General features: G+C 38.4%; 1 protein-coding gene across 6 annotated transcripts in view; it reads right to left on the reverse strand.

Annotated features, from left to right (window-relative positions):
• Positions 1–512: 512 nt before the first annotated feature.
• NCOA1 (nuclear receptor coactivator 1) overlaps positions 513–22141 on the reverse strand; it is a 366502-nt gene continuing 344873 nt past the window's right edge. For 3 of the 6 annotated variants that reach the window (XM_027113705.1, XM_027113707.1, XM_027113706.1), the window contains 4 exons: positions 17661–17835; positions 11941–12124; positions 6660–6749; positions 513–2867 (listed from right to left, as the gene is read on the reverse strand). In XM_027113705.1, coding sequence (XP_026969506.1) covers positions 2697–2867; positions 6660–6749; positions 11941–12124; positions 17661–17835 — 620 coding nt within the window. In that variant the 3' untranslated portion in view covers positions 513–2696. Of the gene's footprint in view, positions 2868–2952; positions 3010–6659; positions 6750–11940; positions 12125–17660; positions 17836–22141 lie in introns of all 6 variants that reach the window. The other 3 variants (XM_027113710.1, XM_027113709.1, XM_027113708.1) reach the window with 3 other exon arrangements.

The raw sequence follows: 22141 nt of genomic DNA on the forward strand, positions 1-22141 counted from the left end.
GTTGGTGAACCTAGTTGCCTTAAAAACACACAAACAAGAAACAGGGCCTAATTTTCATAAAATGCATTGTCAAGAAAGAGCCTCCTCAAGTAAGATTCAACATCTGCATAATAATAATAAATGTTAGTGTGTAAAAACCAATGATTGTGGGAGAGATGTTATCCTGTGGCTAAGAAGTGCTGCCTGGACCAGATCTCCTAGGTCAAGAAACAGTAGGACCAGAGTGTTTAATCATCAGACAAGTGGCCAGAGTTAGCATTTCCTCACAGCCTACTATCTCAGCTTCACTGGGACCTTCTCAAATTTCACTGGGCTGGTTCTTATTAGGGTGACTTCGAGGAGCTTTAGCTTCAGGGATCCTTTCTTTTATTATCCTTTAATTATAGTTAGTCATTTTGGGTTTTGACAATTCCTGCAGGATGTAGGTTTCATTTCTTCCCTGTAAAAGAAGAGGCAACCCATCTATTCAGTAGCTGGACAAGTGAATTTCCTGTGGAATGACAGGAATTACATAGAAGCAAGCAATTTTATTTTCCTCAAATGTAGCAATAATTTTAATCTGTACATACATAAAACAAACAGTGCAATTATAAAACCTTGAAGGTGACATGCATACTTTAAGGTGCAGTTGGGATGGGGGAGGATATTAGCATCTCCAATTTTCCTTACCACTTTTTTTTTTTTTTAAGTTCCTTATGCAAAAGTACTGAGTCAGGAAACTTCATCTGGAATGCTGAAGTTAAAGGTGAACTTCCTGAAGTCTGCACGTCTAAATATCACAAACAAAACAGAAATGACCTCCTAGAACAGTTTGGGAGGGACTAGCATAATATGGCTGGGCTTTCAAGCTGGGAATGAATTAAATCAGGGATGCATTTTTCTGAAAAACTAAAAGAGAGAATGTTTGTAACTGAGTGTCCTGTTTCTGTTTCAATAGTTGCTACCCACTTGAGCCCTTCCATCAATCTTTTTATTCGGTACAGGTTCTGAATAGATGCTGTTCAATGGAGTTACTTGTAACTAGGGGTGGTGAGATGCAGAAAGGAGGACCTGGGAAAATGGCTTCTTCCTTGATGTCTGAGTCCGTGCTCCTCTTCCATTGTTAGTTCTTATGGCCTTTTCTCTGCCATGGAAGCAGAGGTAGCTGGTGCATAATGTCAGATGTTGTCATCGTTCACAGGCCCAGGGGTGCAGTAAAGGCGAGTGATGGGGGTCTACCTTTGCTTCTTCCAGAATACCTTTCTCAAGCTTTCCTGGCCTTTCAGTGGCACTTCTAGAACTAGAAAGTCAGTTCACTGGGTCCTTGACTCAGAGGCCAGGATGAGACAAGACGTGGCAGAGTGACAAGACACAAAGGGAAAATATGGTATCAATTAGCCTCAGAGCAGGAATAGAGAGATTTATATTTGCACTGATGAAAATTCAAATTCCCAAAGTCAATCTAAAAAAAAAAAAAAAAAAGAAGAAGATTTTCTTTGAGTATTAATTTTTCTCTGTACAAGTAGCCTGTGCACTTCTGGTGATAATTCCTTGCACTGCTCTCAAGTTAGATGATCCCAGGGACACTCTAGGGCAGTATGCTCTAGCTCATCTGGAACAGCTCTTTCTGGCAGTGGCATTTTGATGTAAAACCCAAAGTAAATCCATACATGGCGTCACAGTTATTAAAATAATGAAATATTACTAGCCAAATGTAACTGCAATTCAATCAGTGTTATATTTCACACACAGAAATTTAGAAAAATCAAGAGTAGGATAATAAAACCATAAAATTAAACAGAAGGAAATCAATTTCTACAAGAAATCAAATATATTTACAGAGAGATTTAAAGGGAAAAATAAGCTACTGGATCATAAATTTAATTTTATTTTAAATAACTTTAGCTACCTCAGCTGTTAATACAATAAAAGCAGAAAGAACAGGCTGCCTTTTGTCCAGATTTAATCAGAAAATTGTATCTACAATAATTGACATAACTCGCTTCTTGTCCTTCAACCATCTCATCAAAAATTATTGCATTTTCCCCCAAACTGTATTTTTTGGATTCTTCTGTGAATATACTCATTTCATCCTCATTCCTGGAGGCATCTTGGTTTAAATCCATCTTTAAAAAAAGGAGAAGGGGTACATATGTGGAGGCAAAATATTCTCTTGAAGCCAACAGATATAGAGTTGCTAGAAGAAGCTGATTGTACACACAAGCTGCCTGGTTGGGAAGGGGAGGGCTGCTGATTTAGAGACATTGTGACAGCCTTTGGTGGATGGGCACAGGCAAAGCCCCACTGGGCCCTTCTTCCTTGGCAGGGTCAGGACTGAGCCAGCGGAGGCGGAGCTTCATCTTCCCCTTGGAACTTGTCATTTTGGTTCTCCTCCAAAAGCCTTCATCCAGATAAGAAGCCAATGACTGATTACAAAAATAAGAATAATTAAATTTGGCTCAAGAGAGAGATTGTCCAACTGTTCTGCCTTGTTATTTTTTCAATATCCAAGGCCTTTACAAAGAAAGAAACAAAAACATCTCTCAATCTCCCAACGAAAGTGAACTTTTTTTTCTTTTTTTTTTTTTTTTTGCTCCAAATGCTACGACCTGAAGAATGGCTGCAGATTGAGATATCAAAAATCTCAGAAAAATATATAATATATTTGTATATCTCTGTATGTCTATTATTTAAATTTCACATTCCTTTAAAAGTGGTTATTCAGTCAGTAGCTGCTGAAGGAGGCTCTTCTGCTGGGCCTGGGGGGTCTGTGGTCCTGCCGTGGGTTTTTGAGTTCCCAGTGGACCAGGCTGGTTCAGGTAAGGGTCCCCGCCTACCAGATTCACTGTACACTGGACGTCAGCAAACACCTGAACCTGTTGCACCTGCTGGAACACAAATAAAAGATGTGTTTAGACAGAAGGGTCTGCCCCCCCGGCTTATGAGTGGGTACTACTTGAAGTGGAAACTCACTAGAGCATTCCTCTAGTCTGTAGTCACCACAGAGAAGAACTCTTCTGTCTTCTTGTCCTACAAAAAGAAAATCGCTGCACTCATTTTGCTCAGGGTTCTGGAAAGTTCACACTTTAAAAATAAAATCAAAATTGGAATGGTCAAGCCTCCTACAGGGTTGCCATCAATACTGAAAATGAGCATCATTGCTAATATTGCCAAGATTGGGAAAAGCCCAGTTTCAGTCTGGGTATCCAGTGGTGGGTTTAAAAAATAGGTATATTATTTGGAAAACTGGTTATAAAAGCATTCTATGGATGACTTTAATAGGATAAAAAAATCTTTATGATGTTAGAAAATTAAGGGCTTTAACCCAGTATTAGCAAAATAAAAACCACCACAGCTCAGTAAATAGGACATCAGTATTACTAAAATTAATGTCCAGAAGATTTGTGTAGTATCTAAATATACTATTACATAGCTCCTTTACATATTGCCTTTAGAATTACAGCAAAATATTAGAACAAATAAAAATTTTATATTTAACTTATTTTTCCTGATAGACAATCCATTTAAACACATGAGCTAAAAATAACAGTAAACTACTAGCTGAGAACAGTGTGAATTTTCCCTTTAACTACTTTCAGTAATAATATATGTATTCCTTTAAAAAGTCTAAGGTTACACAGTTTTAACATTTTCTATCAGGAAAACAAAGCCAGAAGTTAGTCTTCAACAATCAGCCTTATTAAAAAGTCATCTGTAGAACTGATTAGGCCAATATCACACTTGTGAATGTTCCAGACCAAGAATGGAGATGCTTTCTAAGGTATCCAAGTGCATCTATCTAAGTGTCTCAGCATTTGGCAAACTTGTGCCTCATGTTTAAATAGGTTCATGAAGTATTTTAGATTAATGATAGATTTTTTTGTTCATCACTAAATTCATGTCAATTACACTCAGTGTTTCTGAAAACTTTTCTATCTTAATTGAACAAAAGTTGTTTTCCATCACCCTTAATTGGCCAATTGTCAAATGTCCCAACCATCCAATTTCTCCATCAGTCTAACCCCTGATGTTTTTTCCTCACGATGCACCTACACCTCCACTCTACTCTGTCGGATAAGGCAGATAGTTCTTGAGCTGAGCTTTTTTAGTGTCTGATGAATTAAACCTTTATTTAGATTAGTATTGTTTCTGTCCTCACCCTCTCTCTCATCCTCCTCTTTCCCCCAGTTTCCCAAATTTTGCTTCTTGTCCCCATTGGCTCCCATTTGTTTTCTTCTTCTTTTGGGCTCTTCCTCAGGTACATAACATACACCAGCTCTGAGTCTACTCCCCAGCTGCCTCTGTGCCCTCCACCCACCTTTGTTCTCTATAACTTCTCATTCCTACTCTTTTCCTTCTAGAGCTCCAACCCTGGCCTTCCTCTCTCTCTATGTCAACAATTCCCCTACCAGCCTTCTTCCGCCTTCTCTATTCTCTGTGTTCTTTTCCTGTTCTCTCCTCTTCCCCATCCCAGCTCTCCAAGTGCAGCTAGCCTTCTATCCTCCCCTACTCCTTCTCTCCTTGTTCTTTTCCGTCTCCTTTTCTGTACATCTGTTTCTATATTTCTATCCAACTCACTCTCCAGCTTTTGTCTGGCAAATACAAAAACATTAGAGCAAATAGAGATTTCATGATGGGCTACCACAGAAAGAAGATTCTGCCACTGAAACTTAACGTGAGCACAAACTATAGTGCATTTAGGCAATGACTGATTTTCTAAAAAATTAACATAAAATTTCATGTTTATATGTTTCAACATATGAGATACTGGGGCAGAGCATAAGGTGTTTGTGCCCCCAAACACTTAAAAAATTTTTGATAAAGGCATGATAAAACAAACTGGAGAGAAAATTCTGCTGCTTTAAAAAGAATGCTTTATTAAAAAGATACCAAACTCCAAAAAGTACACATCTCAGCCTTTTTGAATTATTACTTAAAAACATGGTGACTTAGACCAGACCTCAGAGGACTTCTGATATTGCTATACCTTCACAGACAGGCAAAGCAACACGAAAACAAAACTTATGCTTTGCCCAATGAGAAGAGTGATGTGAGAGCTGAGTCCCAACCTCTTAAGATTTTCCAACATAGTTTTTACTTCAATTCACGTACTATCCCAGGACTCAGGAACTTTAAAACTTAGTTGTTTTGTCGTAAGTATATGTCTCTGTAAGTAGGAGACTTTTAAAAACTTCTAGTGAATAAAGACTTCATTTCCCTCAGCACAAAATCCTCTCTTCACCATCACAGGACTCAGATCCTATTTCCCGATGCTCCAACTATGCACATAGTTTCCTAACTGGCTTTCCTCTTTCTGAGCTGGCTGTCCAGTGCTCTTCCTTTTCCCCTCTTCCCCCTCAAGATGAAGCTTAAACTAGCACTCTCCTCACTGTTCCCCTTCAGGGATGATGCTTCATTTGTAGGACTGAATCCAAATTCCTTAGAGTTTAGTATTCAAGGCCCCTGGAAATTTGATCCAATCTACTTTACCAATTTTAATTCCTGTGAATTCTTATTACAAACCCTTTATGCTCAGTGGATTTGGCTTCCCAGGACTATGCTGATATTACTGTTTCCCTGTCTCTGTGCCCTCTAACTTCCAATCTCCTGGACTTCCAAGCTCACCCCCTTCCTCAGCCTCCAAAAACCACAGTACCTTTCTCCTTCACTTGCCTCCTTCAAGGCCCAGTTCACTCCTATCTCCTACATAAATGCTCTCTGACAACCTCAGGAATTTCTCCTTTCTTTTAATGCTTATGGCTCTTGCTACTTGTAATAAATTTGAGTTTGCCTTCTTTGGTTATGTAATAATTTACGTGCATTTGTCTGTATGTTTTATCTTTCGACAGGCCCTAAGTGGTATGGCAGAAAAAGCATGAACTTTGGTGTTAGAAAGACCTGGGTTTGAACCTCAGCTCTGCCACTTTCTAGTTTGTGAATTGTATATGTAGTTAAATCACCTCAGGTTCTGTTTCTTCATCTGTGAAAAAAAAGGAAAACTAACTCCTTCATAGGGTTACAGTGATGTTTACATGAGATAAAGCAGATAGTGCCTAACACAATGCCTGGCAAATCATAAGCATTCCACAAATGAAGCTTCCTTTCCTTACTTCTCCCCACAGTTCACCTAAAGAGCAAACATGTCTCACGCTTCTTTGTATCTCCACCTTTGCATAAGGCCTGTGTTTTTTAAAAAATATCTTAATTTATGCTGATATAGGAAAGTGGCCACCCTTGTTATTTGTATTGTTTTGAAACAAACTTCTAAAAGGAGGCGGAGTACACAGTACGCATTCTGTTTTGTCTGAATTTATTGAACTCTTTTGAGGTATTCTGATTACACATGAGTTTTAGCACTGTGTTTATTTACAAATAGCAATTAGTGGTCACCATTTGTGATCGCTTATCCTGTCTAAACATTGGATTAACCTTTCTGAAAGCTTATCTCATTTAACCCTCTCATAATCCTCTAAGCAGGTATCTCATCAGTTCTGTTGGTTATATGGCAGCTCAGGAGAGTTCCCTAACATGCCCAGGATGACACAGCTAAGAAGAGCAGAGCCAGGACTCACAACCAGGTCTGACTCTCAAGGTCAGGCTCTTAACCGCGATGCTACACAGAGATTCCTGTGTATCTAGAGAAAACTTGACAGCTCTGGGCTTAGAGTTTTCTTACTGACCTGGGTTCCATCTGCTTCTGTTTTGAGAAGGTCAGTGGATGAGAGCTGGTTGCAGTAGAGGCCTGTGTGTCTCAGTGCTGGATCATTTATCTATTAAAGATAAGTACAAGACCAAATTACAAACTAGTTGTTTACGTTGCAGACCAAATTCCTCAATGAAAAACAATCTCACTGACAGAAAAGTAATAGGAGGAGAGCAGAAATAACAAGCTTAGAAATTTACTGTGCTGTTAGAAGTCAGGACAGTGGTTCCCTTTGTAGAAGTAGACAGACATGCAAGGGAGTGTGGGGAGAACCTTTGGGGTGCGGCTGGTAATGTTCTGTTTCTCGATCTAGGTGATAGTTAAAAAGATGTGTTCAGTTTGCGAAAATTCATCTAGTTGTATACTTTTCTGTATATCCTTACAGATGATACTTCAATAAAAAGTTAATTCAACACTCGTGAAAGTTAATTAGCAAAAGACTTCCACTTCCAGTCAAGATTCAGTAACAGGGATTAGATTTATCCTCTGCCTGAATCAACTAAAAATTTGGACAAAATATATGAAATGAACACACTCAAGACCTTGGACAAAGGCAATGAAGGGGAAAGTTGCCCCTAAGGGTTGGGAAACAATTGAGGTGAGTCCTACCACTACCCCAGCCTACTGCCTAGAGAGAATTTCCAGGCTGCAGCATGAGGACAGGGAACCAGACAGCACCTGGCAGTCTCCCTGAATTGAGAGTATAGAGCTAGAATTCACAGGGCAGAATATCAGGAGAGAACAACACAGAGAGTAGCAGCTTAGTATTGATCAACTAGCTAATGGATGTTACAGAACTACCCCAAGCAAAGATTCACCTGAAAAGATTTACATGGAATAATTCCCAAAGATCACACAGAGCTGGGAACAGGTCCTGATCCCACCAGCCAGAGTGGAAAACATCATAATTCAGGTAGCGTACTAGAATGGTTTTGCTTTAGTAGTAGGGTAAAATTAGCCCTATACTAAATACTGCTCTGGTCCCACTAAACAAAAAGGCAAGACCTGAAAAAAATCAAACTGTTTATTTCCAAGTAATTTAAGCATTTCCCAAAACAAATCTCAATATTTATAGGAACATAAACAAGGTAAAATTCACATGTCTGGGATCCAATAAAAAATTACCAGGTATGCAAAGTAGCAGACTCTGACATAAATCGTACTAATGTTTTCTTAGGTCAGTCTCCCAAGGCAATAGAAATAAAAGCAAAAATAAACCAATGGGAACTAGTCAAACTTATAAGCTTTTGCACAGCAAAGGAAACCAAAAACAAAATGAAAAGACAACCTACGGACTGGGAGAAAATATCTGCAAAAGATGTGACTGACAAGGGATGAATTTCCAAAATATACAAATAGCTTATACAATTCAACAACAAAGAAACAAACAACCCAATCGAAAAATGGGCAGAAGACCTAAATAGACATTTCTCCAAAGAAGACGTACAGATGGCCAACAGGCACATGAAAAGATGCTCATCATCGCTAATTATTAGAAAAATGCAAACCAAAACTATGACTTACAATGAGGTATCACTTCACACCGGTCAGAATGGCCATCATTAAAAAGTCTACAAACAGTACATGCTGGAGAAGGTGTGGAGAAAAGGGAACCCTCTTACACTGCTGGTGGGAATGTAAATTGGTGCAGCCACTATGGAGACAGTATGGAGGTTCCTCGAAAAACTAAAATTAGCGTTGCCATATCCAGCAATCCCACTCTTGGGCATATACCCAGAAAAAACTATAATTTGTAAAGATACATGCACCCCTATGTTCACAGCACCACTACTTACAATAGCCAAGACATGGAAACAACCTAAATGTCCATCAACAGATAAATGGATAAAGAAGATGTGGTATATATACACAATGGAATATTACTCAGCCATTAAAAAGAATGAAATAATGCCATTTGCGGCAACATGGATGGACTTAGAGATTATCATACTAAGCGAAGTCAGTCAGAAAGAGAAAGACAAGTACCATATGATATCACTTATATGTGGAATCTAAAATACGACACAAATGAACATATCTGCGAAACAAAAACAGACTCACAGACATAGACAACAGACTTGTGGTTGCCATGGGGGTGAGGGGGTAGGGTCAGGAAGGATTGGGAGTTTGAGATTAGCAGATGCAAACTATTATACATAGGATGGATAAACAATAAGGTCCTACTGTACAGCACAGGGAACTATATTAAACATCCTGTGATAAACCATAATGGAAAAGAATATTAAAAAAGAATGTATATACAAGTATAACTGAATCACTTCGCTGAAAAGCAGAAATTAACACAACATTGGAATCAATGATGCTTCAATAAAATTTTTTAAAAATAAAAAAACAAAGTAACAGAAAAATATGATCCATAATTAAGTGAAAAATCAATTAATTGAAGCCAATCCTAAAATGATGCAGATGCTAGAAGTGACAAGCAAGAATATTAAGACAGCTATTATAATAACCATATTCCACATATTCAAAAAGAGGAAAGACTGAACATGTTAGAGATAGGGAAGATATAAAAAGGGTCGAAAGTGAATTTCTAGAGATGAAAATATACTAGATAAAACTATCAGATATTGCAAAAGAAAAGAACTGTGAATCTGAGGCTATAGCAATAAAAACTATCCAAAATGAAACACACAGAGAAAAAAATGACTGACCTCATACCCCCTTAAAAAACTCCAAACCCAGAAAATCAGTGAACTGTAGGATAACTCAAATGGCCTACGATATGTGTAATTAGAGTCTCTGAAGAAGAGGAGGGGGTTGGTGACAGAAAAAATATCTGAAGAAATAATGGCCAATACTTTTCCAAATTTGATGCAAATTATACACCTGTGAATCAAGAGGCTGACTGAACCCCAGGCACAAGAACCATGAAGAAAATCACACTAAGGTGTATCATAATCAAACTGCCTAAAACCAGTGATAAAGAGAGTAATCTTAGAAGCAGCCAGAGACAGCAGATATCTCATCAGAAATACAGTGGAGCAATGTCTTTAAAGTACTGAAAGCTAAAACTACCAACCTAGAATTCAGGGAAAAGAACTTTCAAAGATGATGGTGAAACAAAAACTTTTTCAGACATACAAAAGCTGAAAGAATTCATCACTAGCAGACGTGCACTATAAAAAATGAAGACCTTCAGGAAGAAGGAGAATGATACTAGATGGAAATTTGGATCTACACCAAGGAATGAAGAACACTGGAAATAACTATGTGTGAAATATAAAAACTACTTATTTAAACTTTAAAAAATATTATTGACTGTTTAAAGTAAAAAAAGTAAAGTAAAAAAGTACTAACAACATATTGTGGGGTATTAGCATATGTAGATATGATATGTATGTACAACAATAGCACAGGAGGGGAGAAACAGAAATAAACCATTGTGAGATTTTTATATTTATATGAGGTGATATAATAGCATTTGAAGGTAGATGGCAACAAAGATGTATACTATAAACTCTAAAGCACCAGTAAAACAAGAGTTATTTATAGCTAATAAACCAACAAAGGAGATAAAATTAATTAAAATATTCAATTAAACCAAAAAAGGCAAGATGGGACAAAGAGAAAACAAATAAGATGAGAGATTTCAATTTCAATAGCAATATCAATAATCACATTAAATGTAAATGGGCTAGCCACTCCAATTAAAAGGCAGAGATTGTCAAACTGAATAAAAAAGCAAGACCCAACTATATAAGAAATACATTTTAAATGTAATATTCTTTTTACCTAATTCATTTTATTTTTTATTATTCTGTCTTAATATACTAGAGATAGTGAACAATTCTACTAACTGAAATATGACAAGATGACAACAAGGACAAGAAACAATCCTATTTAGTTCTTTTATTTTGCTAAAAGATATCACTAAGTCATTGAGTTTTTTTTTAAATGAAGTTCTATTTTTTTTTTAATTAATTAAGTAATTTTATTTTTGGCTGCGTTGGGTTTTTGTTGCTGTGTGTGGGCTTTCTCTAGTTGCGGCGAGTGGGGGCTACTCTTTGTTGCGGTGCACAGGCTTCTCATTGCAGTGGCTTCTCTTGTCGTGGAGCACAGGCTCTAGGCACACGGGCTCCAGAACACAGGCTCAGTAGTTGTGGTGCATGGGCTTAGCTGCTCTGTGGTATGTGGGATCTTCCCAGACCAGGGCTCGAACCCGTGTCCCTTGCGTTGGCAGGTGGATTCTTAACCACTGTGCCACCAGGGAAGTCCCTAAGTTGTTGATTTTTTCCCTGCTAACTTCATTAGGCTAATACCTGGTGAATGGGGACTTTTTTTAAAATTCATATCAAAAAGGAATTCTATAGAAAAGGTAATCAGTGTTTACATGTTTTTTAAGACTTGCTATAAATTACGGCTATATGGTCATAGCTGAGTCACCATAGTCTACTTTGTGGTTGATGACAGAATAGTAACTACAGGGAGTATCCAAAGATTTTTTTAAATATCACTTTGAATTTAGTCATTCTTTCCTTAAAAATCTTTAGGAGGCTCCAAGATAAACTAAACATTTAGATGGCCTGCAACACCCCGTAAAAAGCTTACCAATTAAATTCTGCTCTAAATATAATATAAACATCCCCTTAACATTCATTAGGCTTTTCAACATCTATTCCTGTCTAGGTCATGCTGTGCTAACCAGTATTGAATATTCTTTTCTATCTCTTCCTTTAGGCAAATTTCCCATGAAGACTTTCCTAATCAGACCCTTTTTCTTTTAAACCCTCTGTGGTTAACTGTATATACCCCTAATCTGACAGAAATATATGCACAGTCCTATGGGGTCCATCTCTTACACAGCTGTTCTGTCCTATTATTCAACTAATCCTTTGTTCAGGTTGTGCCTCCCCAACTTGTTAATATTATTGCCCACAGAGCTATCTTTGTATATAGTAAGTACTGAGTTTGTTGAACTGAAAGGGAGAAATGAAGAAAATGTGTTCAAAATATAAAGGGGTAAGTTCCAAGTCAATGTATTATATGTATCATTTTATAATAAATCTAAAACACTAAAATCTCGTGAGACTAAAATCTTACAAGGTCTGTCAAAATTTCCATTGTATACCTTAATAAATAGTAATTATCAAAAGATAGTGGGAAAGAAAAAGAAGTGTGGTTATTTTTGACAGGTAACTGAACATTCCTGATTTCCTTGGAATAATGAATTGCAGTGTGGTGTGATATAGAGCACTATGTGTGTGTGTAGCAAGTGTGCCAGTTGTGCCACTTACCTGCTCAGGGCACACAGTATTCATGCCTGGCATCTGCAAAGAGCTCATCTGCATCTGGCCCATCATTGGGTTCATGTTCTGAACATTTGTGTTTCCACCTGCCATGGACACGGTGATGCTCATATTGTTGTACACTCCTGGCTGTGCAGGCGTGGGCTGGTTCTGGACAGCTTGACTGAACACACTGTTAACTCAAAAACAATCTCAATTACATCCACTGATCATGAACATGGGGATAATGTGTGTGGACTCTTTTTCTAAATTATTAGATGGAATTCCAAAGAAAATATTTTATATTCCTAAGTTATGTGTAAGATTTTATCTTATTATAATATATAAGAACTAAGTATCATTCAGATGCACTTTGAACTCTGCTCAAGGGGTTTAATAACTAAAAAGACCTCATTTTAAGTCATAATTATCTGGCTTAGTATCAGAGTTGTTAAACTTCAATTATTCAAATAACTAAGAAAGGAAGTTTTCCACAGAAGTAAATCTTCCAGATAACTGGTTTACCCATTTAAACATCAAACTCATTCTAATATTTATTACACTATTTTATCTTCTTAAACAGAGAATATCCTATTTAAGCAAAGTACCTGGCATATATATCAGTCTTCAATAAATGTTCATTGAATAAATTAACAAAGGAATGAATGATTCAAAGGTAGCATTCTTATATTGTGATTGCTTGTATATTCTCTTAGATTTAACACCTGGGGGAAGTGATGATATTTTGTTCCATTTATTCCTTGTCTCTACTAATAAATGACATACAGCAGCAGGCACTCAGTAAATATCTGATGAATGAATTAATTGTGGACATGGGTTATTACTCAGTGCTGTCAACTGATGAGGTTGCTTTTGTTGATAGATTTTACTGTATGTATACCAATGTTTTTTGAAGTGTAGTCCAGAGACCATCTGCAAGAGAATTCCCTGGTATTCATTGAAAATTGAGACTCTCAGGCCTTACCCCAGCCCTAGTGAATCATATTTTCTGGGGGTGGGTATGGAAAGCTGCATTTCTAACTACTTACGCACATTAAAATTCGAGAGCCTTTATTCAGTGTCCTACCGCTTGCTGTCACTTCTCAAGGATTCAGCTTCTGGCCATTTTCAATATGCTATAAACTAAGAGGAAACCAAGAAGTATATACCAGATATTTTTATTTGGAAAATGTAGTATTTTTGAAGACTTCAAAGGTTTTCTCAGGCCTGAAGATAGCTTCATGTCTTTTCTAGGAAGCAAAATGCAATGCCAGTTATGGTTTTCAGAGGGCTTGTTTTAGACTTCCTTCTTCACCACCAAGGTCTGGACTGTGGTTACACCAAGGATCTCAAATGTTAAACCAGTTTCTATTAGCAGATAGAATAGTATGGAATAAACTCCAAGTAAATACAATTTGAAACTTTATATCTGAACCCCCCAGATTCTAAGTGATACAGATATACACATCTAAAGGAAAATAATATGAACTATGTCTTTGGTAAGTTCCAAAAAAAACACCAAATGTTTTGTGATTATCTATCAATTTTTAAACAATAAGCTGCTGGTAAAATTCCACCTATTTTAATGTTTATTCTGAAGAATTTGATTTCAAAAATTATTTATCCCATCAATGGCTTATCTATTCCTTGCTTGCTCTTGGGAGGTAAGCAGGATGTACTAACGTTTACAGCTTCTGGTAAATTAAGGTAATCATACTGAAATTAACAGGCTGAGAAACAGCCTATTCATCATGTCTGAAGAAAAGTAGCAAATTTTCCCCAAGTAATTATAAAACACAAATGCTCAAAGAAAATTATATGCCTAGGAAATGGTCAATAATGCATCTGTGGACCATTAATGTCTGTACAGTGTGTATGCTTGTCAGACAGTGTCCCCACAGCTAAAGATGAGGAAAAAAACCATTAGTCTACTGCCCATTTTCTAATGAGAACATTTCTGCCTTAGACAGTGTTCATTTGCAACTGATACATAAATCACCACTGTGAAGGCGCAGGGCTATGTAAGTTAATGCATGCAGCAGCTTCAAGGACTGCAATGATGTCATACTTAGTGAAAAAAGTTTAGGATTTAATTTCTTTTCAAATTATATTTGGGACTGTATATTAGCCTAAGTTCTTTCAAACTGCTCCTGCCAATAGCTCCATTTTAGTTTCTTCCCTCATGGGAAGAAGATCAAGCCCTTCTGCAGCATCAATCACTGTTCCAGGTTCTGGAATGGACTGTGGGGTTCACTGGCACCTTAGGCCCAATGCATGAAGGCCCCCTTCCTCACACTTTCCTGGACCCCTCCCTCACCTGCTTTCCTGATTTGCCTCATGGCAGTTATCACAGTTTCCTTACGCTAGCACCAGGTATTTGGTAGCCCTTAAATCATGGGGGGAAAAGGGAAAGATGACAACTTTGGCCTAAAGTAGGTTCCATAGATATTACAGGTATTAACAAGCAAGGAGGAGTTCCTGGTCAAATAAGTCTCAGAAACAAAGGGTTAAACCACAGAGGATAGACCTCTGCCTTTAAAATGCTAACAAGCCCTGGGATTCTCCTTTGTGACTAGAGTTACACAGTAACACTGTCCAGTTCCTGGACAAATAAGTTTGTTTAACCCTTTATTTCTCTTGCTACCAAAGAGATAATGAAAAAGAATCACATTACACTGTCTCTGAGCTCTATTACATCATTCTGCTTAATGAGTCTTTGTTTCATGTTTTACTTCTCTCCGACCTACTCCTGTCATTAACTACACTCTAGGTAAGTTGACAACAGGGGCTGTTTTCCCCAGTTCCTTGTGGTATCTTGCACTGTGCAAAAGAGACAGTGAGTGATCACAAACTATATGTTGCCTGTGTTGACTAATAAACTTTTATACATGAACCAAATAAGCAAGTGTGAATGTTTGAAGAGTTGGTGATAACTATTTTCTTTCTCAAATGATTCGGGAAAGTCAGAAGTTTATAGAAAGTGCAACAAAAACTCAAGTCCATATTTGAATCTGCATCCAAAAAATGAGTTAGGTAGGAATAGGGAATCTCTACACTCATTTGTTCAACAGATGTATATTAAGTGCTTACTTGTTCTAAAGGATGGACATATACAAGTAAACAAAAAGTCCTTGCTCTTCTGAGGCTTATATTCTAGTTGGAGGAGACAGACCGTAAATAGACTAACACACAGTATGTCAGATGTTAAGCATGATAAAGAGAAATAAAGAAGGGAAAGGAGGGACTAAGAGGTGGGAAATGCTGTTTAGAAATGATGGTCAGGGAAGTTTAATATGGTGACATTCAATATCTATAAAGTGACATTTTTTAAGAAGAGACTTGAAGTATGAGAGAGAAATCCATGTGGCTACTGAGAGAAGAACATCCCAGCAGAGGGATTTAAAAATGCAAAGGCCCTGAGTTTGCAATGTACTTGGCACATCTGAGGAACAAACAGAAGCCAGTACGGCAGAATGAGTGATGAGAATAGCAGATGAGGTCAGAGAGGTATCCTGGAGCAAGATTATGTAGGGCATCAGAGGCCCTATATTGTATTTTGAATAAGTTGGAGTGTTCTGAGTAAAGGGCTGATATCTTGCCTCACGTTTTAAAAGCATCACTCTGGCTACCATGTGGAGACTAAACTGTAGTGGAGCAAGGGTGGAAGCAGGAAGACAGGAGGCCACTGCAGTGGTCTAGGAAAAGGATGATGCTGGCTTGCACTAAAGTGTACAAGTGGGACAGTAAGGAGTGAGAGCTGCTAAGAAGCTGATGTGATTTGCTGATGGATGTTTGATGTGGGATGTGAGAGAAAGAGAAAAGGTTGTCTTCTGAATAACTGGAAGAATAGAGTTGTTTATTGAGATGTGAAAAAAGTATGAGACGAGCAGGTTTGGGGAAGAATATCACTTTCGTTTTTGTCATGTTATGTTTGAGATGCCTATTAGACTTCTAAGTAGAGATGTCGATTCGGCTGTGGTATATACAGTATGGTGTTCGGGGAGAAGTCTGGGCTAGAGACTTAAATTTAGGAGTCATAGCATAGGGACAGACATTTATATAGTAAGACTGAATGATATAACTAAGGGAGCAAGCAGATATGGGGAAGAGGTCCTAGAATGAGCTCTGAGGCCCTAAAATGGAGGTCAGGGAGATGAGGAAGATCCAGCAGAGGAGACTGAGGGTTAGGAAGAGTCACCTTTCTCAGGAGAGAAAGTTGTTCCAGAAACCAAACGAACACAGAGCTCCAAGAAAGAGTACATGCTCAAATATGTCAAGTGCTATCAATGCTCATTGCATTTGGCATTGTAAAGGACATTGAGGACCTTGATAAGAATACTTGTGGTGGAATGGTAGGGATGAAAGCCTGACAGATTCAATACGAAATGGAAGGAGAGGAAGGGATTTAACTGTGAAGGGGAGCAGATCTGTCAGCATGACTGTGTTTTTTTTTTCCTCAGGGCACATTCAGATGCTTAGGGGTAGGTATGGAGCGAGAGTTTAGTTGGATTTCATTAGGGAGCATTTTGCTAGGCATAAGTGCAACAGAGGGAGAGGTGGGCAAGGGAGCTGAGAGTGCCTGTAAGGGAGTAATTATAAAGATAGACCATGGAATCTAAAGTGAGTATAGGAAGCTGGGATTAGAACACAGTAGAAGACTAAGTTCTTGCACATCACACAGACTGTTCCATTTCTACCTAGTTTACATCAGTCCTCACTGAGAGCTACACAGTTCTCTAACAGGAAGATTTCCTCTCTTACCTTTCAATGAACTTTAAGAGAATATGGTCTTAAGTTTTCAACTTTAACTACCTTACTTATTATGTTGTCAGATCAAACGGCTTCCTTGTCATTAGAATCAAGACACAACCAAATTAAAACCTTTATAAAACTCAAGTGATGTGTGAAAAGTTCAGCAGCCACGATTTGGGGGGAAAAATGACTTTAGTAAGATAATTTTCAGTAAAATGGGTAAAACAAGGCCACTGAAAATCCAGAGATTCAAAAAGCTAGGTAAGGTAGAATGACCTTAGAAGACTTAAAAACCTTTGCTGTTGCTATGAAATCCTTCAAACATACTGAGAAGAGTGAAACCGTGTGCCCACTATTCAGCTCTATTGAATTCTAACATTTTGCCATTCTTGCTTTAGATTTTTAAGATTTTTAAGTGTTTTTTTTTTTTTTTTTTTTTGCGGTACGCAGGCCTCGCACTGTTGTGGCCTCTCCCGTTGCGGAGCACAGGCTCCGGACGCGCAGGCTCAGCGGCCATGGCTCACAGGCCCAGCCGCTCCGCGGCACGTGGGATCTTCCCGGACCGGGGCACGAACCCGTGTCCCCTGCATCGGCAGGTGGTCTCTCAACCACTGCGCCACCAGGGAAGCCCTTTAAGTGTTTTTATAAATAATGATTTTTTAAAAAGTACTCATCCCTAAATCTGTCCCAGCGAAGCTCTGTTACTCATAGGAGTTGATCATATTCCTCAGGTGTGCTGGGAGTGGGATGAAAAGGTTTACAGTACTTTTCTATACTGTAAACACACACATTTGCCTTAAAATTGACTTGAAACTTAAGGGACTTAAAAATCGCTATTTGCTGATAACATAAAATTCAGTTCCTTGAATTTGCAAATGGATAGTAGCTAATAATCTTCTATTTGGATTGTGAAGGCATATTTGTTCTTATGTGCTGCAGAGTATCAGGGATGCTCATATATAAAAATGCCCCCTTACTTGTTGTTTCCCATTGCTCCTTGCTGCCAGGCCTTCATGTCTGGTGACTGGTAGCCAGAAGTGGGTGGAGTCTGCTGGAGCAGAGAGCTCTGAGGAGGAGGGATTGGCATCGGCACCATGGAGCTCCCAGGGCTTAGAGATGGAGAAAAGTTGGCCTCACCTTGGGGAACCATTCCTACAAATTGACACAAATTAATTTACGTGAATATACTATATATTTATTAACCCCATAAAAGAAAAAAAAACCCAGAAGGATCTGTCATAATATAGTTAGAAACAGCCTATTCAACAGAGTAGGAAAAATTTCAGTTCCTTAAAAACAAAACAGGAAATTTCAGTATAAACAGACAGATAAATAAACATATAAAAGAGATTTGGAAGAACGTTTCCATTCACCAAGATATTGATTTGGGTACCATGATTATGTATGATTTTCTTTTCTGTTCTTTTCTGACTATATGAATTTTTTTTTTTTTTTTTTTTTTTGTGTACGCGGGCCTCTCACTGCTGTGGCCTCTCCCGTTGCGGAGCACAGGCTCCGGACGCGCAGGCTCAGCGGCCATGGCTCACAGGCCCAGCCGCTCCGCGGCATGTGGGATCTTCCTGGACCGGGGCACGGACCTGTGTCCCCTGCATCGGCAGGCGGACTCTCAACCACTGCGCCACCAGGGAAGCCCTGACTACATGAATTTTTAAGTGTAAAAAAAAAATATGAGCACACATGACAGATTGCTTGTGTAATAAAAATAAGTTGAAAAGGATACACGATGACAGATGTTCACTAAACTTGTGATAAACATTTCATGATGTATGAAGTAAGTCAAATCATTATGCTGTATACCTTAAACTCATACAGTGCTGTATGTCACTTATATCTCAGTAGAATGGGAAGAAAAAAATAAGTCACGGGGACGTAATGTATAGCACAGTGACTATAGTTAATACCGTACTGCATATTTGAAAGTAGCTAGGAGAGTGGATCTTGAAAGTTCTCATCATGAGAAAAAAAAAATTGTAACTATGTACAGTAGTAGATGGTAATCGGACTTACTGTGGTGATCGTTTTATAATATATACAAAATATCAAATCATCATGTTATACACCTGAAACTAATATAATGTTATGTCAAGTATGCATCAATAAAAATAATTTTAAAAAGCTTAAAAAAATAAGTTGAAGAGGGAAAAAGGTAAGAAAAACCCACTCATGAAAGTATTGTCGGCTGCTCCTCCTCAGTTGTCTTTATGGGCACGGCTTCCCTTCCCTGCCTCTTTTTTTAAGCTTTACTGATATGTGCTCTATATAGCATCAAATTCACCCACTGAACTGCACAAGTCAATGATTTTTAGTAAATTTATAGAGTTGTGCAACCAGCACCACAATCCAGTTTAGACATTTTCATCATATCTCAAATTCCTTTGTGTTTGTTTGCAGTCAATTCCCACTCCCACCTCTAGCTTCAGGCAACCATTGATCTGCTTTCTGTCCCCACAGATTTGCCTTTTATTGGAAACTTCATATAAATGTAATCATGTGAGGTCTTTTGTGTCTGGTGCCTTTCTCTCAGCATAACGTTGAGTGAAACGTTACGCTGAAGTAGCATTTATCAGTAGTTTGTTCCTTTCTATTCAGGATAGTGCTTATTAGTAACCATTGATATAACTGTGTTGAAAATCAACTGACCATGAAAGTAAGGGTTTATATCTGGACTTCTTATTCTGTTGCAGTGATATGTATGTCTATACTTGTACTAATACTATACTGTCTTGATTGTTGTAACTTTATGATAATTTTTGAAACTGGTAGTCAACCAACTTTATTCTTTTTTTTTAATATAAATTTATTTATTTATTTTTACTTTTGGCTGTGTTGGGTCTGCGTAACTGTGCTCAGGCTTTCTCTAGTTGTGGCGAGTGGGGACTACTCTTTGTTGTGGTGCATGGGCTTCTCCTGTTGCGGAGCATGGGCTCTAGGTGCACGGGCTTCAGTAGTTGTGGCTTGTGGGCTCTAGAGGGCAGGCTCAGTAGTTGTGGTGCACAGGCTTAGCTGCTCCGTGGCATGTGGGATCTTCCCGGACCAGGGATCAAACCCGTGTCCCCTGCATTGGCAGGAGGATTCTTAACCACTGCGTCACCAGGGAAGTCCCCCAACTTTATTCTTAATTTGCAAAATTGTCTCGGCTACTCTAGGTCCTTTGCATTTCCATATAAATTGTAGGAGAAGCTTGTCAATTTCTCCCAAAAGCATGTTGATATTTAGATACGGATTGTGTAATTACAAGATCAATTTGGAGTAAATTACTACCTTTTCAGTATTCTCTCTGATTTCATTTTGTATAGTTTCCATTGTTATACCTTCAAGTTCACTAACTTTTTCTTTTATAATGTCTAATCTGCTGCTTATCCCATCCAGTGTATTTTTCATCTCAGACACTGTAGTTTTTATCTCCAGAAGTTTCATTTTGGTTTTATTTATATCTTTCATACTTTTAGTTAACACGTTCAAGCTTTCCTCTAGCTTCTTGAACATACAGAATAAATGTATAATTTTTAACTGTTTTAATTCTAACACCTGTGAAATTTCTGGGTTGATTTTTTTTTTTTTTTTGCGGTACGCGGGCCTCTCACTGTTGTGGCCTCTTCTGTTGCGGGGCACAGGCTCTGGACACGCAGGCTCAGTGGCCATGGCTCACGGGCCCAGCTGCTCCGCGGCATGTGGGATCTTCCCGGACCGGGGCACAAACCTGTGTCCCCTGCATCGGCAGGCAGACTCTCAACCACTGCGCCACCAGGGAAGCCCTCTGGGTTGATTTTGATGACTGATTTTTCTTCTTGTTATTGGTTTTATTTTCCTTTATCTTTGCACGTCTGGTAATTTAAAAAAATTCAGATTCCAGGGCTTGTGAATTTTACCTTGTTAGGTGCTAGATTTTGAAAATTCCTTTAAATTTAAATTTTCGACCTTTGTCTGGGTCGTGGATAGGTTACATGGTAACAGTTTTAATTCTTTTGGGTCTTGTGCCTAAAGAGACAAGAGCAGGGTTTAGCCTGGTGCTTATTTTGCCCTGCTACTTAGGCACAAACATTTCTGAGTATTCTACTTGACACCGTGAATTTTGAGGTTTTCTATTCTGGCTGGTGGGAAGAGGAACTGGCCCTGTTTAAACTCTGAAGATGTTCCCTCAGTTCTTTTCAGGTGGTTTTCCCTGGCCTCGGTTTGTGTACACACACACACTGATTGGTTCTGAACTGAAGACCTGAGCAGGACCCTCTATACATCCTCATGGTTCTCTCTCTGTGTGGCTCTCTTCTCTCTGGTTCTGTGCCCTAAAACCTCTACCTGCCTTGGCTTTCCCAGACTCTTAAGTGCCATTGCCTCAACTATAGGAAACTACACGCTCCTGTTGGATTCCCCCTTCCTGCATCACAGTCTGGACAATTTCTACAACTATTGTTCAATTTTTTGTTTGTTTCAAATGGAAGAATAAATCTCATCCCTGTTATTCCATCTTGACCAAAAGTGGAAGTCCATAAAAATTTAAAAGAGTAAAAATGGGCTTCTTTTTACGTTTTCTGTTATGCTAGCACTTTGTAATTTTTATTTTTTTCCTGACAAAATACATTTCACAGTTAAATACTGTTGAGGTAAAGAAAGTTATAAATGTACAGAAAAAAAGAATATCATAATGTGATTACCCATAATTTAATATAATTCCTTCAAATCTTCCTCTATGAAATATTGCATAACTTTGTGGCTTGCTTCTTTCTCTTATCATTATATCACAAGTATGTCTCTATGCCCTTAATGTCTCCTTGTAGATTCCTGTATATTTTGTGTTCTGTTATTATTAATACAATGATTTTTCTCTTTTTTCTGTTTGGTTAAACTAGCCAGATATGTAGTTAAAGTATCCAGTTTTGTTTTTTATAGGCTACAGTTTTAAAAATATTTTAAATTTTCTCTGAAAGTTGAGCCAACTGTAGACTTTCTATATTTTTTTCTTTCACTAAACATTTAGCTACTTGTTTTCTTGGTAAAATTTATATAAATAAAGCTACAGTGACTTACCTGGTGGCACAGCGGTTAAGAATCTGCCTGTCAATGCAGGGGACACAGGTTCGAGCCCTGGTCCAGGAAGATCCCGCATGCCGCGGAGCAACTAAGCCCGTGCGCCACAACTACTGAGCCTGTGCTCTAGGGCCCACAAGCCACAACTACTGAGCCTACTGAGCCTGGGTGCTGCAACTACTGAAGCCCACATGCTTAGAGCCTGTGCTCCGCAACAAGAGAAGCCACCACAATGAGAAGCCTGTGCACCACAACGAAGAGTAGCCCCCGCTCACTGCAACTAGAGAAAGCTGGCACACAGCAACTGAAGACCCAGCACAGCCAAAAATAAAATAAATAAATTTATATTAAAAAAAAAAGCTACATATTTTTCTCCTTGCTGCTTCCTCCATATGTAATTTAATCTCTGGTA

The sequence above is a fragment of the Aethalodelphis obliquidens genome, unplaced genomic scaffold (genome assembly GCF_003676395.1).
Source record: "Aethalodelphis obliquidens isolate GAN/ISIS:26980383/991018 unplaced genomic scaffold, ASM367639v1 scaffold12, whole genome shotgun sequence".
Lineage (NCBI taxonomy): Eukaryota > Metazoa > Chordata > Mammalia > Artiodactyla > Delphinidae > Aethalodelphis > Aethalodelphis obliquidens.